This window comes from Mus caroli, unplaced genomic scaffold (genome assembly GCF_978045245.1).
Source record: "Mus caroli unplaced genomic scaffold, Mus_caroli_1 scaffold_3, whole genome shotgun sequence".
Lineage (NCBI taxonomy): Eukaryota > Metazoa > Chordata > Mammalia > Rodentia > Muridae > Mus > Mus caroli.
In genome coordinates this window covers 106,643,161-106,662,178 of record NW_028227258.1, presented here as the reverse complement: position 1 = coordinate 106,662,178, position 19,018 = coordinate 106,643,161, and the positions used below count along the sequence as shown (strand labels likewise).

General features: G+C 41.4%; 1 protein-coding gene across 5 annotated transcripts in view; it reads right to left on the bottom strand.

The window, feature by feature from the left end:
- Nbea (neurobeachin) overlaps window positions 1–19,018 on the bottom strand; it is a 539,067-nt gene that overhangs the window by 32,465 nt on the left and 487,584 nt on the right. For all 5 annotated transcript variants that reach the window (XM_021158784.3, XM_029475178.2, XM_085835883.1 and 2 more), the window contains one exon: window positions 4,269–4,436. In XM_021158784.3, coding sequence (XP_021014443.1) covers window positions 4,269–4,436 — 168 coding nt within the window. The remainder of the gene's footprint in view (window positions 1–4,268; window positions 4,437–19,018) is intronic.

Genomic DNA, 19,018 nt, shown 5'->3' with positions numbered 1-19,018 from the left:
GTGTTATTCTTGATCTTCCTAATATCCATACGACAGGGAAAACACAGTGGCTGTAGCTGAGATGGCTGTATGGGAATGGAATGTAGGTTTGAAACAGTGGAGGATCCAGGGCAGGAGGCACAGATGTTATTATATACGATTGTGATATGATGATAACTACCCCATTTTACTATATGTACAGAAAAGCAGAACTTCCTCTCAAGTAGCTCTAGCATATCTAATGTAGAACAAACCTTCTCCAACTTTATCCTTTGGAGCTGGTGAGATGGCTCAGTGGGTAAAGGCCTCTACGCCTGACAATCTAAGTTCAGTCCTGGAACTCATATGGTAGAGAGAACTGACTACCGCAGATTGTCCTCTGATCTCCACAGCCACAGTGTGGTACCTATGCACAAACATATACATAGCACACACACACACACACACACACACACACACACACACACACACACACACACGCCTGCATATACACATGCACACACTAAGTATCTAAGATCTCCAACAAATCCATGGGCTCAGAAATGCTCTCCAGAGCCATGTAAGGGACGCTTATGTTTCCTGCCAGAAGTTCCAACAAGCTCCCAGGAGGTGCTGGGATTCTGCTGGGCTCTGCTCACATTTGAGGAGCAGGAAGGAAGAGAGCCCTAGCACGCTGCGGCTTCTAACCAGAACCCTCTTCCTACGCAGGTCACAGGTCACTTGGTAGGGACAAATATGAAGAAAATGATAACTTTTATTAATGTGAAAGAGGGGGAAGAAAGCCTATTCATTGTCATGCTTTAAAGCCACTGCCCAAATAGTTGAGCCATCATGAGAAAGAGCCCAGGAGATAATGATGTAAAACAAGACTTAAGACAGTTTAAATAAGTCTCTGCTCTCCAGCAGACCCAGTGTTTACATAGTAAGGAGCTTTGTACCAGAATTGTGCTGTCATGTTTCTGCCCAGAAGCTGTCAGGATAAAGTTTACTATCAATTACTGCTTTACACGTATAAAATGAGTTAAGCTGTCATCATTTTCTCAGCCAGAGATCCTAAACTGTCAAAGAATGCCAATTTTTAATCTGACACAGAGAAGAAAATTATCTGTTATTCTGACCTCTAATTTCTTGACATTTTAATGCCATAATTGCTGTGGTTAGCGCTGGTTCATGGCTTCACCTGTCAGGGAAGAATGAGTCAATAACCTTAAGCTATTTCACAAATTTTAGTACTGACTTCAAAGCTCAGAATTCTAGGCAGATCATAGAATTTTTAAACAAATGGGACATGCTAGTATTTTAAGGTGGTGCTTAGCATTTTGTAATAAAATTATCTTAATCAGGCAAACTGGCATTATGAAACAACAAAACCTAGCTTTCCCGTGGTTTTAGCTATTAATGATCTTTATATTAAAAAAACACCAAGATAATCATTATAAGTAAAATGAGTGAAGACATCATAAATGGGCTAATATTTGAGCTTTTTTTCTTCTTTTTTCTTTTTTTTTTCTTTTTTTTTTTTTGTAGGAGTCTGTTCAGTCTTTTGGGCTGAGAGCAACGCTCTTCAGGGTTCCAAGAGGAATGCTTTGAAACCAGGTATTGTATCTCCCTGGGGTTTTTCACCGTGATAATGTGCAGGGAGGAGTATGAACCTTAAACCATTAAACCTTAGCTTCACTATCTACAGAGCTCTGCCTCATGGCTGTGGGGGCTGAGTGCCCCTGCGTCGGGTGGTGTGCTATTTCTCCCTTCCCGGAGCAACTGAGATTGTGAGTGAGATTCAGCACTCTGGCTGTCTTGAGCTGGCTTGTGGCTCTTGAGTGCTTCTTAGCCTTTGGAGAGCATTGCTCTTTAAGCTGCAAAGGACTTTGTGGGAATATGTTTTGTTTTAACTTATTCACTGAAATTAACAGGAATGCATGAGAGAGAATGATGGCGAGGACTAGGAGATGAAAATTAACTACTTTCCTTAACAGCCCTCAGTCTGCACTACGCTAATGGTCTCTTGCTGCCCTCAGGAAGATGAAGCAGCTTCCTCAGAAATCTTGAGTTGCCAGAGATCGTCGAAGCTACCTGCCGACTTGTCGCAGGGCCTGTGCTAGCTGGAGGGAGGGGCACTGCCAGAGTGTGCATCCTCACAGGTGACAGGGGTCGGGGATGAGGAGATGCATATCCTGGCTTGACTTTGAGGATGGCAGACCTTCATCATCTAGTGAGTGTTTATTCTGAATGACCCTCAAAGGAGCAGAGCGTGGAACAAAGACATCCTGCCTAACACTAGACAGTCTTCATTGCTGGGGTTATATAAAGATCTAGAATGTAATAGATTCTGTTCAGAACATCTACATAATAAGTGAACATGAAGCTGGACCCACTCCCATCCAGCAAATCAGTGAAAAGCCCATGCGCCGTGCTACGCTTCCTACAGTGTGATGAGTAAAGCTTACGAAAAATTAATTGGCTTTGCCACTGCCCAGAATGGTGGTTTGCCGGCTAAGGAAGCAGACACTGTCAGTGAGGTTCAAATGTGCCCTCTAATCACAGAAGGAACATCTCAATTCTAATTCTGGTGTCTTCCGGCTGGCTCATTTGTCTCCTTTTCAATTCACATTTAAATAAGGAAAACCTGCTATTTCCCTATCAATCTGAATGCTACCCATGGTTTTCCTCATATTCAATATGCTCAAATTTGTATTTTGTCCAAAACAATCAGCCTGTACTTTCCCTTTTACATACAGAACTTTGTTGTAGAGGGAAAAAGCACAACAAAATACCCAGGACCAGAGATGCCCATGAAAACTATGACCTAAGTCTAACTGGACTTGGAGTATAAGAATGAGCTATTCCAGTTTCCCTTTTCTGATCCTAAAAGTATTCATTGTGGCTGGGAAGATAGTGAACACCCTTGATCCCAGCATCAGGAGGCAGAGGCAGAGGCAGAGGCAGATGGATTTCTATGAGTTCCAGGTCAGAATGGTCTCTACATATAAAGTTCTGGGTCATTCAGAATTACAGAGTGAGACCTTATCTCAAAAGGCAAAAACCAAACCAAACCAAAACAACAACAAAAAAACCCCAGTTGGTTGGTTGAAAAAGATGAATTTTATTTGTAAAGAATTTATAAAATGGGCCCATGTTGAGCAAAGGGGTATAAGAATTTCCTCATATCAAATAAGCTGATTAAATTTTATATACAACTGAAAGCACTAAATTAGGCAAGTGTAGTGATCTCTGGAGGGTATTTCTCACTTCACCAAATGATTTCACAATACCTGGGTTCTTCCTGGACCACCAGCCCCTGTCTGCTCCCATTCCCTTGTGCATATGTTACTGTGCAACACTGCCTTTAATAACATGTGGGATGTGTTCTCCAAGTGCTCTGCCCTAAGCGACCAATGAGCAATGATCATGTATTCTCTCCTCCCTTTCTTCTCTGCTTGGAGCCATGCAAATGGAGTCTTTATTTTATGGCACATGTAAGAAATGGAAACAAGATTTTTTAAGAGAGCTTCATTGCCAATCTGTACATTTTCTATCTCTGAAATGAAAACTGAAAGAGCAATCCAGTGCCTGGAGATGTAGCCACAATGTTTTGTTTTGCATACAGCAGATGGCAGATTGTGGGTAGGATGGAGGGCAGGGATATAGTTTCCTTGGAGCAACACTTACCTAGCAGCTGCTGCATCTTTATCCTGCCTACCTAGCCGAAGTCATTGTATGCCTGGGAAGCTATTTAAATGCTACTTAATATGACTTTTTCACTTAAAATACTTGTAATCCCCAACTGTTAGCTATAGACAGTTCAGGCTGAGGACAGCACTATCAACAGCATCCATTACACTGGTATATCTCTTTGAATGTTCCTCCTAGAAATTTGCAAAGCTGCTTTTGTTTTTAAAAACTTATGCTGTTGATTATTTTAGTGAATTCCTCATAGTTACATATTTGCCTAAGTCTCACCCATTAACAACATGTAATGCATTTTAATGGAGAGCTGAAGTAAAATTACAGTTCTGCATTAAAATGTCTGTATTTCAAACCAAACCAAACCAAACCAAACCAAAAAAAAAAAAAAAAAAAAAAAAAAAAAAAAAAAAAAACAACCCTCAACATATTGGTCTCATTGTTTCCCTTTGATATATCTCCATTTTTTTATATTTGTCAAACCATGAAATCTATGTGTAGTAAAGAGTCAGGCTGAAAGGAGACTTACACGGAAAAAGATGGGGAGCCAGATGTGTGTTTGAGAGATTAAGTTCAACACTTTGGGAGCAGCTCAGGACACCTACCTCCCGGAGCACAGGGTCTGTGATGCTGTCCAGGTTTACAGAGCCTTCGTAGGTCAAGTAGTGGAAAACATTGAGAGCACGGACTGCCTCTGGCCCTCGCTGTTTGTAGCCAAATATAAGGTCAATCCATTGATGGAGTTGGCAAGAAACAAATTCACTTTCCAGGGCCTGAAATGAATGAGGGAATAATAAGACCATACATTTAGCAAAGGTTCCAAATTACTTTCTCACTGTGAAACATTCAGTATAAACAAAGACATTATGCCTTTACGTTGTCTTTGATTTTATATATAATATCTTCAGTCCCCAGAAATGGCAAAAGACTACCTTTAATAAGACACAGGGCTAAATAAAAGTCTCTTCACAAAAATGCTTTCCATTCTCTTGGCTCCATTATATACACAAAAATGTTCATAGGGAGGAATGCCTTCTTCATGCCTGGAATTGGCTCAGTCAATACAGACTTTGGGAAGTACCAGGGGACTATGGAGGTTTGATGTTGAGTGGTGTGTGTGTGGCGGGGAAGTATATCTGGGAGTCAACAAACACAGGCTTCTGTGGAGAGTCGGGGGAGACAAAGGCCCTTTGTATTTAGTTCACTGATAGGTACTGACTGAGCTTGGAAATGGGCAAGCTGTGCAACTGTGTGAGTCACTTTTTTAAACCAGCTATGTGATGTTTTTATTTGTGAGTTAGAAGACTTTACAAGACGACGAAGAAGGAGAAAGTGGTGTTACTGGTGAAGGAGGAGAAGGAAGAGAAGGATAATGGAGACACCCAGACAGATGGGCTGGAGTTCACTTCATCCCTGAATAAAATTCATAGTGGGTACTTTGCTACTGGGGAGTAACCAACCCACTCACTCCCTTCACCTCTGATACGGTCAAAGCAGGCAGGATGCTTTGCAACCATATGCAAAGGAGGTTCGGTATCCAGCTTCAGAAATTCTCTGTGTACAGCTATATATCATAGAGTGCAGCTGTCAGTAAATGTGTGAATCCGCTCACTCTCTGGTTGTTTGTCCCAGTTACTAAGGGGTTAACCCACTTTGTCATCCTTTCAATTAACAAACAATAACTTTCAAAGGAATCCTCTCAAAACTGTACTCTCTGCAGTGCCTTTCCACTTTCCCACACCTAATACTTCATTCCCTTGCATCCCTTTCCTGATTCGGTCCTTCACGTTTTACTGATATTAAAATAACCATTCAGACCAGAATATGAGAAATGAGACAAAAAGTAAAGTGATTGGTTAACTCTTTGCAGATTATATTTGTTACAGTTTGTGTGATTTAGTAAATTTTAGAAGTCAGTACACTTGTTAGTGATCACTTCAGCACTAGTCCAGTGGATGAAAGGATAAAACAGTTGACCATTATGCAGGGGGATTATTGAGTGGCCACATTCCGATCTCGCCCCAGGAACTGAGAATAGCTGTGAATTAATACTTAAAGAAAGTTTGTTTTTCTAACTATGTGAAATAAGTCTTAGAGTTGTCACTGAAAAATTTACCAATTTACTATTATTTTGCTAGGATAAAGCTATTATTGAATGATATGGCTAATGCGATCACAGGGGGACAGAAGAGAATGATGGCTTTCCAGGACTTTTGAGTTTAAAATGTGTTTATTCATCTCAGTACCCTTCTTTCACTTCCTTTCTCACCACATGCAACAAGCATGAAACAGTTAATATTCCTTCTGTTCTGAGTATTTGCTCTACAACCATGGCCTAGGAACACATTTTGTCCCTTGTACGGTTCTAAGATCTGCCTGTGGGAGCCTGTGCTCCTCCTCCTCACACTGCAAAGGCATTGCCTGGGGCACGGGCAGCCCTTGGGGCTCTTGGATGTTGGTTACATTTCTTCTGGAGTAGGACCTGAGCCTCACCTCACACTCATGTTGTCTGTTTCCTCCTCCCAGTCACTGCCTGCTGCTCTTCAGAATGACTGTCCTGTCCCCAGTTCTTTCCATGTGTTGTGACTCTATATGCCCCTGCCACCTTGGTGTTACCTCGGTTTCTAATTTGGGCTACTATGACAGCTACAAAATAATAACTAGTTGTTTTGGTTTGTAGTCCTTTGATTGGTAACAAATTAGATATTTTAAAGACATCTTTGTCTTTTGGGTCTCCCAAAAATGTCCTATTCATACCCTTTGCTCACTTTATTTTTAAATTTTACATGTGTGTGTACATACACAAAGTTGTTGCTCTGTGCCTATGTTTGTGCATGTGCCCTCTGATGCCAGAAGACCATATTCCACTTCTTGGAACTGGAATTAAAGTGGTTGTGTGCAGCCTCATGTGGGTGCTGGGACCTGAATCTGGATCCTCTGCTAGAGCAGCAGTGCTCTTAGCATCTTCACCATCTCGCCCGCCCCCACTCACTTTTGCATGGCAGTTTCTGTCTTTATGTTGCTGAATGCAGACTTTGACAATTTCAGAAGTGATTCCTTGCAGGTTTAATCCGTGCACATGCATCCTCTTACAGATACTGTCTGTTAGGTGTCTCTGCATCCATTTTGCATTTTGAGACCACCAACTCATTTAGCAGTTCATGCCTGGGAAGAGGAGTTCTGCTGTTGGAGGTAGCTTTCCGTATCTCTGCCCATCAGACTCATATGATGGCTGACTCCTCACATATAAGTTTTTAGTTCATCTAGAGTCTACTTTCATTCACAGTAGACCAGAATCCATTATTATTTTATGTAGCAACTAGAAATCCTTTCCTCAAAAATGTGTGCTGTGAGTTTTGTGTGCAAATATGTATTTGTGGTGATATTCAGACCTACCGTTATTAAATAATATGATCCTCTATCTGGAAAAAGACCAGTTCTGTTCATCTGTGTTCCCTTTCTTTGTTCCCTTACCATGCATGCCCTCCCTTTCTTTTTTCCCTCCTCTCTCCTTTTTTTTGACAAAATATTTTTATTAATTATTTGGGGATTTCATACAACACATGCAGGTCACAATCCTTTCCCATTCCTCCAGAGTCTACCCTCTCACCCTTGTGCCCTCCACCACTCCCAGAAAACACACCAAGTACAATTTGCATTGCCCTGTACTCACTGGAGCATGGTCAAATTCCCAGTGGCTATCCTGCTAAAGATAACTGCGTCTTTCTCCACTCACATCCCTCCTGCCAGAAGCCATTAACTGTGAAGAGCTACATTTCAGCATCTTTGTCACATTTTTTGTCACAGAAGCAATGGCTTCCTGTCTGGAATTATTGGAGGTGAGTATGTGTGTGTGGGGTGGGTGTTGTCATAGAAGCTTTAAATGTCTCTCATTCTCTGTTAAGAGCCTACAGTCATTTATACCACTGCAAAAGACACAGCCTTGCTCATTCCTTGCACAGATCATAGTTTTCCACATGGTTTCTGGTGGCAGCACAGACCACAAACATCTACATGGTTTCTAAAACCACCTCGTCTCTAGTTCTGTTTGTCTGCTGCTCGTGCACCACCCACTCCACCATCTTTCCCAACTCTCTATCTCACATCGAGTTACTGAAGTGGTGTTGCAAACATGCTTTATTTGCATGTAAAGCTGTTTGGGTCTTACATGCAAGTATTTATTACAGTGAGTCATAAGAGGATTCTGAAGCCCAATAAATACTGGACCATCTCTGAGACTCATCTCAGACATCCTATTGTTGGCGAGTCTGGGACAGGGTCTGCTTGATTTCTAGGCTGCTGCACACTCCTTTGTTTCTTGCCCCCTTCCTTTCTTTTACTCTTTCATGTATGTATGTATGTATGTATGTATGTATGTGTCTAGCCAGTTATGTGTACCCAGACATTTACATAATTATCCTTGTTTCTCTTAAGTTGTAAACATGGACATTAGTTTCATTCATTGACACTTCCAAAAATCTTCTTCTATACAGATCAGTTCCTATGACTTATGTTAAGAGATAAAAATTAAAATTTTCTCCATAACATTTTTTTGGTGTTCTTGGTCAAGTTTTATTTCCCCCTAAATAAGTTCATAAAATTTTGATGTATTTATAAGATCTGTAGATTCAAATCAAAATCCTAGTACTGGGAAGGGAAGTGGGCACAAAGTCCTAACCCTAACCAAGAAGCTATCTGTAACTGATGTCTGTTAGGAGAGAGGAAGTCAGTTTTCACTAATGGAGTATTAACTAGGTATTATCAACCATCCCCAGAATAAGCACCCATGACAGGGAGTAGCTGGCCAATATAAAACAGACCTATTTGTATGTTTCTTGGGTTTTATTTTGTTTTATCCTTTTGGATTTTGTTTGTTTAGATTCAGCGGGCTGGGGGTGGGGGTGGAGAGAGAGAGAGAGTATGAACAAAATTGGGTGGGCAAGTGGGTAGGGATCTTGGGAGAGGGAAAGAATATAATCTAAATATATGAAAAAATTAAAAGCCAATAAATACTAAAGAAATTGGTACATGTAAAAAGATACACTCAATATATGGTTATTTATTATGTAGAAAAAATGCTATTGATTTCTCTAAGCTAATTTTGTTTCTGACAACTATTGATTATCTGCAAGTATAGCTTCTTCATCTTTTTTTTTCATGCACAACTGTTCTCAAGTTTAGCAGCTATAGATAACAGAAGTAATGAGATGGAGCACCCACATCTGTTCCTGATGTTAAAGGGTTAAAATTCACTTAGGCACAATGCACACACATGCATGCATGCACACAGGCAGAGAGAGAGAGAGAGAGAGAGAGAGAGAGAGAGAGAGAGAGAGAGAGAGAGAGAGAGAGAAGCATTCAAACATACATCTGCCACCTCCCATGCTAATTTGCTTGGTATTTTTGCATTGTAGTTGTTTATGAGGTTGGCACTTGTTCTTTATTTAATTCTCCCCTTAATTATTGTTGGAATAATAATCCTATGGCTTTCCATGGTTTCTGAGGCATCTTGCATAAGAACTGAGTTCATTATTTCCTGAAAAATTGGTAGAATTCAACTAAAAATAGAGGCCTTGGATTTTTCTGAGAGTGCAGAGAAATTTCATTGAATTTCTATAAGACTTCTAGTTATCCATTTATGCATTTTATTATCTTGCTTGCTATTAATACATTTTCCCTCAGCTCTAAACCTTATTATTATTAGTTCATGGTTTTCATAATAATATTTAATTAAACTCAGAATCTTTGTGATATCTACTGTTATTTGCTCCAGTCTAGTCTACACAGAGAGGCAGCATGGTGAATCAGGTGACAGTGGCAGTTAAGTGTTCTGGATAGCTTTGCCTTTTCATTCATAAAATTAAAATTAAATGAGGCAGGAATGAAGAGAACAAAACCCTATTATAATGTGCCTTGCTTATCACTATGCAAGAGAAAAAAAAACCCCAAGTTTAGAACACTTTAAAGCTAAATCTAGTTCAAAGTCAAATGTGTCTGTATGTAGGAACTTAATATTAGCTATAACCTCACCCAGAAAAGAGGTCCTCACTGCAGGGCTGCTCACTGCACAAATGGTATTTACCCTGCTACTGAACACAGGGCTGTGCTTATTTGGTTTTCTCAGAGCTGTGTTTGCATGCACAGACTCACTCTGCACTTTGAAATAAGATCTTAGTATGGTGCTTACACTGGAAAATATGAAAAAAATACTCGATTACTAAGCTATTAGTGTTATAATGGCCCTAATAGCTTCTTGAACATCTCCTTCACATCTCCAGGCAGAGGCAATCGCTTTAAGCCTAGGTAACCTAATTTCCCATCCATAACTCTACCCCTGGGATGTGAGAGGAAGGAAGTGAAGAGAGATGTGAAGTGGAATGGTATCTTTCAGATGGACTGCACCCACCTACATCTCATCCCCATCTTTGCCCATGGGTATTAGATGGGAGAGAATTCTTTCACTTATGTACTTGGGATAAAGCCTCTCTAAAATTCATGAGAAAGAACAAAGGAAACTGAAATGAGCTGTGAGAATCCTTTTATATATGGGAATGCAATTTCTATCTCTTCTATACTAAATAAAAATACTTCCATCTTCCTATGCTATCAATGATCTCCTTTCAGTAACAAAATACTCCCTGAATAGTGATGTGTGTATTCAAGCAGATAATCGGAAAAACATTTTAGTTTTTGTAAATGTCTAGGCTAGCTCTTCTCTCCCATGATTACATTAAAATTTTAATAACTGAAACTTTATTACTCAATTATTGTTTTAAATAAACATAATTATATATAGCTGTACTACGTGGCTCAGGACAGCTTTGAACTTGCCATGTGTACCAATCTGGACTTGATCTCATAGTGACCTGAGTACTGGGATTATATACAAAGCTCAGTAAAGCTCTTTTAAATGACTGTGGTGGGGGATGTGTGTTAAATTATCCTATTACTTGATTGATGGCTAGATGCACCATAACCCAAGATGACATCCTAGATCTCACTGCTCTTCAAATGGCCTACTACAATCTACCTTGCCTCTTTCTCTAACCATTGCACGGTAGCCTGTTACAGAGCAGACTTCTGAAGCCACCATGCCCTGCGCCTTCTCTTACAACCATCACCATTAGGCTCTTCCCTGCATAACTTAGCCAGCAAGCCCTGCATATAACAGGCTTTCAAAAACTCTATCCCAGCTCTGCTGCTGGAGGTTTTCATGGTTTTTGGATATAGATCAAGGTGCTTGGAGATAAAGCTTGGGTGTGACCCCCATGTATAACTGTTCCTTTCTCACTGGCCTGAGAGCGAGCACTTCATCTTGTGTGTTTCTGAGTTGAGCCCATCCTTCGTCTGGAGTTAATTCTCTCACTGGTCTTTTTTATTGAGAAAAGTGGTGTGCATGCTCTACACAAATGCCCTCCTGTCACCAAGCAGTAGCTGCAGCACACAGTTACTTGTGAAATCAATTTACATTCAAATTGGAAAGTGCGATTAAAAATTACCAGCCTAGCACTCCATTGTTTCCAAAGTATAGAGTATATCTTCAGTTAGAGACTATGCCTTGAGACAGACAGTGTTCTAGACTTTATGAACAGGGTAACACAAAAGACAAAACCTGATTTCCCAAGCGGAAGAACAAGGTGAAAACAGTCTGACTTCTCTCCTGTCCTAAATGACTGCCCACCTACTACACGCCACACACTGTCCTTGGAGGGTTCACGGAAAAGAGGCTCTCTATGTACTGAACAGATCAGAGCCGATTGAGGTAAGCATGCTGACTTTAGCCTGTCCTGTGATTTAGAATCCCTGCCCCCATGCCATGGTAATGACGAGCACTAACCCTCACCTTAGCAGAACAAACTGAAATATTATAATTCTCTGATATGCGTAAGCAGCCGCTATGCAACTTAGTCTGACCTTACAACTGCTCCTGCATGAAGGAACTGAGAGAAAATGCCTCTAGTAGAAGTCATGGAGGTCACTGCAGGGTGTAGCATTCGATCACAGAGGACAGAGAAACAACTTCTCACTACCTTCACTCTCCCTTCCATGTCCCCAGCACCTCTAGAAATGCTTCCGGATGGATTCCAGCTCTACCCTGGCAGCCCCAGCACTCTCAGTGCAGCCAGAAGACAGCATTTAGAATGTGAGACCATGCCACACTGTGCTCAGTCAACTGGTCAGTGCTTATGGAGCCCACAGGCCCTGGGTGCTAGGTCCTTTTGCTGCTCAGTTCTCCTTCACTATGCACCACTGTTCACTGTTCACTGTCCCAACTCTGGCCGCTGGCCTCCTGGCCAAGCATGCCTGGCACTGGTCTTTGTCCAGATGTTCCTCTGCCTGAAGAGGTCTTTCTCTAGAGAGTCAAATGGCTTACTTCTTCACCCCAGCCCTGTTGTCTCAAGCTCGCCTGTGAATGGAGACACCAACCTCTTCCCTGAGTCATCTCCTCTCTGACTTCTCTTTAACTTAGAACTGGCCATCTCATACACCAAGCTATTCTCCCTCCCTCCTTTTCCCTTCCTCCCTCCTTCCCTTCCTCCCCCTCCCTCCCTCCATAAGGAAGTTGGCCTGTCTTAATTGAAAGGAAGCTAAATAAGGGCAGATATTCTTACCTAGTGAGCAATGTCCTACAAATTAGTAGAACTGTCTGGAGTACTCACTAGCTATTTGTTAAGTGAAGTGGACACCATCAATGTTCTTTCATATATACAGTGTTGATTCACGTACTGGTAAGATATTTCAAATTCAAGTTACTACCTACTATAAGAGAGACCTTGTCTTCAAAATATGAAAAATTTGCAAAGGACATGAAACAATAAGAGAAAACACACAGGGCCTCAGTGCTCCTTTCCTGGCTGGGTGACATGGCCTGTGATCTGCATTTGGCCCAGCAGTGCTAGGACTCAGCAGGGCTGAGGGCTGGGTGAGATTTTCACTTGCCATCCTGAAAGGTCTTTTTGAAAAACAAATTATAAATGGGTAGATTATGATTGATGAAGCCAGCATTAGGGTAATACTATCAGAAAGACTTTCTATTTCTGTCCTTTGTCAAGAGGTCAGATGCTAACCAAGTTAGAACCAAATACAAGGCTTTATCAATGCTTCCTGAGGAAGCTGGCTGAGATTATCTTATGCTGTGTGTAGATAAATTAAGCCAGTGTATGTTCACTGTGCAAACAAAGCTTTTAGTATTTACTGATATGTCTACAAAAAGCGATGGCATTATAGTCCAAGTTATTTTCTAAAGAGACCCAATTTTGAATTCTACAGCTCATCAGTGAGAGAATTTTGTCACTGCGTTCATATCTTGATCACTGTGTCACAGCATATAAGCCCACAACACCAGCGACAGCACCAAGTGTGGGTAGGATGAGGAGAGCCTCAGAACGGGCCAAAGCACAGGGACAGGGGTGGCCGTGACTGAAGAGCAGAATGACAGGTGTGGACTATATGAACTTGTGCAGTCACCACAGACAAATGACAATGCATCAAGTGTTCAAAGTTAGAACACGATCTATGGAAAATCAAAAGCCACTTCATCAGACACCAGCTTAGCTCCACACGCTGTGGTGAAGCCCACATTTAAAAACTAGTGATGCCTTCCTTTTCATGTAATTATTTTTCTCTTCATTACCTTGAATTTTGTAATGACAGCTTGAAAGGAGGAGGAGCAGGGATACAGAATATGGTCATGGATATAGAATCTTAATCCACAGAGAGAGGAAGGACTTTTACCACAGTGAATGCTATTTCTCTGAGATATATGCCATTCTCATTTTCTCATTTTGCACATGAGGCTCATTAAAAAGAACTCATGTGAATAACTGGAGATAATCCTGGTGTCCACTACAAATAGAGCAGAAAGCTCATGCATGCACAACGATAAACCTATTTCGGAGGAACTAAAGCCTACAGAAACTACCCAATAAGTACACAGAAAATCCAACAAAACACTGAATGACTAGTAGTTGTCCTCACAGAATTTAGAGAAGATGTAAGTACTTCCACAGCTCACTGTATAGGCTCCTTATATTAAAGAAACACATACCAAATAAATGTACCTTTGGCAAAACTTAGAACCTTGCAGCAAGGTGGTGATGTTGAGTGCTAACTCTTTGTTTGCCAGGTTTCTACAGATCCGCATGATCACCCTGTATCAGCAGCTGCGGAACCTGGCCAGAGCAGAGAATCTGTGCTGTGGAGGTAGGCTTCAAGATGGAGAAATTCAGGAGGGTGACCCTCAGAGTGGCAGCTGTGGGTGTAGCCACACTTGGTGACATGTCCCTTTACATCTTTGCTTCTTAGGAATTCCTAGAGTCAGCACTAACATGGAAGCAAAGCTGGCGGCCTCAGACACGCCACAGACCTATCACCCAGCTGATGCACAAGAGAGTTCTTTTTTTAAGCCTCCCAAAGTTGCTTCAAGGAAGACCAGAAGAGGAGACTTCTGAAACTATCCACTGCCTGCTGGATCTGTGTGCAAACTGTCTATTTATCCTGGCATTTCTCCTGAGAGGCAGACAGCAGAGACTGGGACAATAGAAGGTCCCCAAATATCCATCAGACAGCAAAAGATTAGTTTACAAGTCTTCCTAGACTAATTAGTAAGATGGCAGGAATTTGGTTTAGAATTGAGGACGAGACCTAGGCAGGAGTACCTCAGTTGGTAAAGTGTTTGCCTGAGTTAGATCCTTAGGATACCAAATGAAAATTGCCAGTGACACAGCTGGGTTGTTTGGGCTCCTGTGCTCATAAATAGCTGCAGATTCAAAGGGCACAAGGCTTATGTCACTGATCCTGGGTGAGTGGAGCATGCATCCTGGTTAGACATATTATTCTAACTTGGGTTGGTTCTTATCAATCCAGAAAGCTCACTGACTTCTAAATGTGGGAGAAGGTTTAAAGGCTATTCTCAGGGGGAGAGAGGGAAGGAATACAAGTGGCAATATATATTAGAAAAACAACCATAACAATCTCTCACGGAATGCCATTTACAGGAAATCTAGATATGAGCCAGGGAGGCCAATCCACTGGCCTGGATGCACTGCTACCGAATATACTAAATGACTCACGCATATTTTTCTACAGATTCAATTAAGAATCTATCATCTTGCTTAATTAGTTTCTACAAATTGTAATTACCTAGTGGTTTCTTGCCCAGATAATTATTAGCTTTTACTAGGCCCCAAATCCTTAAGCAGGATATTGCTTGCCTTGGGAATTTGTCTCCAAAAGCAGGACCCACATTTCTATTCATTAGGCATATTTGAAATAAGATGACTAACTTGGGGAGCAGATAAACTACTCCAGTGAAGAACTGCCAAGGTTATATCTATAATGTCAGTACTCATTATCTTTTAAAAATATATAAAAATGTTTTAGCATCTAATAAACATACAAAGAGGTATTCAATGCCATTATACTGGATAACTTAAAATTATAAAAATATTTTACTTCATGTCCAGTAAAGTGACTGTAATCAAAAACAACAATAGGAGGTCATGCGTGGGTGAAGGCACAAGGGACATGAGCTGCGGCACTTTGTGTGTGGGGATAGAAGATGACAAAGTCACTACAGAAGACATTTCAGTAGAATGCTAAAATGTTAAGTAGAATTTACTCTGTGTGCAAGCCCATTCCTAGGTATCTCCTGTAAAGAAATAAAGCCTGTCCTCTACTGGAAACTTGCATGATAGAAAAATGGTATTATATCAATGTCCATAGCAGCCTTACCAATACAGCCAAGACATGGACACAACTCCAGGGTCACCAACTGCCACATGGACTAATAGCACTGACTGGCATCACTTATAGTGTGATGTCACTGCACACACAGAGCACAGCAGGGACTCGGGCAGGATGGCTCTCATGGACTGTGATAAGAAAGCCAAATGCTAAGAAGGCAATTGTAAGGGGCTAAAAGCTGATCATGGCTGCCTACCCAGCAAGCTATACTGTTCAGGGGGAAGATGCTATCTGTGTGTGGGTTTCAGGGGGCTCAGGAAATTATTTTGTCTTTACTTTTTAAGAAATACTTTTAAGTTATTGTGGGGTTTTTTTTTTTTTTACTATTTTCTTCAAATTTCAGGCCCCAGTATTTCATTAGATTCTTATTTTACATTCATTTATACATGTGTATGTGTATGCACACATGTGCATGTGATTCGCCAAGTGTGTGAATAGACAAAGGAGAACTTGTGTGGGTTGGTTGTCTCTTTTCATCTTGTGGGTTCTGGAGAGAAAACTTAGGGTGTCTGGCATGTGTAGCCTTTCACCCATTGAGCTCTGTGTTCATTACTCGAACCACTTGTGATTTTCTTTTCTGTTTTTTATTGGTTATTTATTTCATTTACATTTCCAATGCTATCCTAAAAGTCCCCCCCCCCACACTCCTCCACCCACTCCCACTCCCACTTCTTGGCCCTAGTGTTCCCCTGTACTGAGACATATAAAGTTTGCACGACCAATGGGCCTCTCTTTCCACTGATGGCCGACTAGGCCATCTTCTGATTCACATGCAGCTAGAGACACGAGCTCAGGGGGGGTACTGGTTAGTTCATATTGTTGTTCCACCTATAGGATTGCAGATCCCTTCAGCTCCTTGGGTACTTTCTCTAGCTCCTCCATTGGGGGCCCTGTGATTTTCTTAACACTGTTCAAAACAAAGAAGTTTGCTGATACCCTGACCATCAGTGTTTGTATTCTGGTTTTTGTTGTTCTTTGGGGTTTTGGGTTTTTTGAGATAGGGTATGCTGGCTGGCTGTGCTCCAATTTCTGAAGAGTATCATGCACAGGCTTTCTCTACGTTTTACAACAATGAATTGACTACACCAGAGCTCTCTTTCTTTCTGGGATCTGCTGGTGATGATCCAAGACAAAGCTTTGTGAAAACTGAAGGAGTTGCCCACACACTGCCTTTCTCTCTACTGACTTCTTTACTTTTTATGAAGTTTGACCAAATCATTGCAATGAAAAGGCATTCTTGGATAGATGATTGCTTTTCTGAATGCTAAATCTAGATGTCTCTACACTTTTCACAATCTACCACAGTCAAGGAGCCTTCCTAAAGAGACATCAGGCCAATAGGGTGGATGATACAATGGAGGCCACCTTCCTGTCTTTAGTGTTTAGACCTTTTCCTTCCTGTAGGAGAATGCTCACTTTTACTAACTTGTCTACTCAAAGTTTTTTTTTTTTTTTTTTTGGTTTTTGAGACAGGGTTTCTCTGTGTAGCCCTGGCTGTCCTGGAACTCACTCTGTAGACCAGGCTGGTCTCGAACTCAGAAATCCGCCTGCCTCTGCCTCCCGAGTGCTGGGATTAAAGGTGTGCGCCACCACGCCCAGCCTCTACTCAAAGTTTTACTTTTTAAAAAAATGTTGTACATTTTAATTAAGAATATAAACCCCTTTTCTGAAGTACCTTCTCAGCTCATGAAACCTGTGGCACAGAGAAAGACGCGTTGCCAGTAGGAAATGCGGCTCTGTCTGGAACTTGGGAACAGCCATGGCCTCTATTGAGCTGTCTACAACGTCACATGTCAAGAGTACCGTATGCATTTCCTAGTACTGAGTCAGTTTGCTTTGTGGAAACACTGCTGCTTTGGGGAATGTGGAATTCAGTAGCCATGCAGGTGACTAACCGCTTTCCTCGGCCCACGCTAAGCCAGTGTGCTCGCTGTCCTTATCAGGGAATGCCTTGCATCAAAAAGAAAAAAAGATCCTAACAATGAAAAGGGACATGCATAATAAAAATCACCAACCTAGAAGTAGAGCTGTGGTAATCTCAGCACTTCAGAAGGGAGGTGACACAGAGGTAGTGGGAGAGGTGACACAAAAGTGCTGGTATTTTGGCTACAGTGAGACCAGTTAGTTACTTTTTTTTTCCTGTTCTTGAATCTTGGCTCTGCCATTTGCCAGCTCCATTGCCCTATATAAGTTAGTGAACACTGCTGGTCCTCATGTTTCATGTATGCAATGGGGACAGTTTATAAATGTTCAAAAGAAAAATCAAATCAGGGGCACTGCCTGACACAGCAAGGGCACTTACTGATCATGCCACACAAGGACCTCTGTTCCACAGCAAGTACAGTGAAGGCTCTGGCCCAACAACTTTCTGCTCCATTTCTGGATTCATTGATTTTGGGTAATTTAGACTAAACCAGTCTGCACATGGTTACAGAAATAAAACTACATTCATTCACTCAGTAAGTGTTTACCAGCCATCAGTAGGTATGGTCTGCACCGAATCTTGCAATGATATTGGGGAATGATGTGACGTGCACAAGCTGAGAAGTATACACCACTTAAGTATAAACTTAATACTCACCTACTGTTCAAGGAGAAGTGGGGGAATATGGACAAAACTTACAGAATGCACAACTTCTGTTCAAAAATCAGATAATAAAATAAATAAAAGCACCATATCACAGAATGGTCTGAAGCAGGGTTTCACTATGTAGCCTTTGCTAGCTTGGAACTCACAGGAATTGGCCTGCCTCTGCCTGCTAGGATGAAAAGGCATGTGTCACCATGCCCAGTCCTAGTGTGGTGCTTTTAGGTGTAGGATTATTATAACAGCAATGATTCCTAAAAGTGCAGTATATCAAAAGACTGGATATTTCTTAAAGACAGAAAATACAGCTGTAAGATAAGACCGTTGTTACCAAGAGTGAGCTATAAGGCAGAGTGTGGGAAGGGCCCAGAAAGCTGGGCCTTAGGACTGTGTGGGTGAAGTGTCTACAGCAGGCAGAGAGGCTGGAGGGCAGAAGGTTAGAAACACAGTGGAGGCAGGAAGTCAGTTTGCTGGGCAGGCTGGGTGGGGTGGGAAGCTGAGCAAACAGGATAAAATACTAACAGTTTGGGGGGGTTCTTTAGGTAGTGACAGAATACTACCAAATTGACTAAGGTGAGGATTGAATAGGTCTGAACAGGCCCAAACCCACTAGTGTTAAATTGTTCAATGTATGAATTATACAATATGCCAATTATGTATCAGTAACACTCATTTCAAAAGGGGACTGCATGATAAATGACTCCTATTGTGCTGTGTGGAAATTATGTGGATTCTGACTCCAAATCAACTACCAAATGAGGAAACAGATGTATGAGACAGGTGAAGAGACTCAGGAGTGAGCAGACAGGGCTAAAGATGTACTTGTCAAGCCTTGGTCTTCATGGTCACTATTCTGTAGTGTATCAGCACACTACAGTACACCTCTTCTGCCATGATAAAAACACCGAGATGAAAATCTCCTTAACTGGGGACAATATCTATCTATCTATCTATCTATCTATCTATCTATCTATCTATCTATCTATCTATCTATATCTATCTATCCATATATATATATATTTC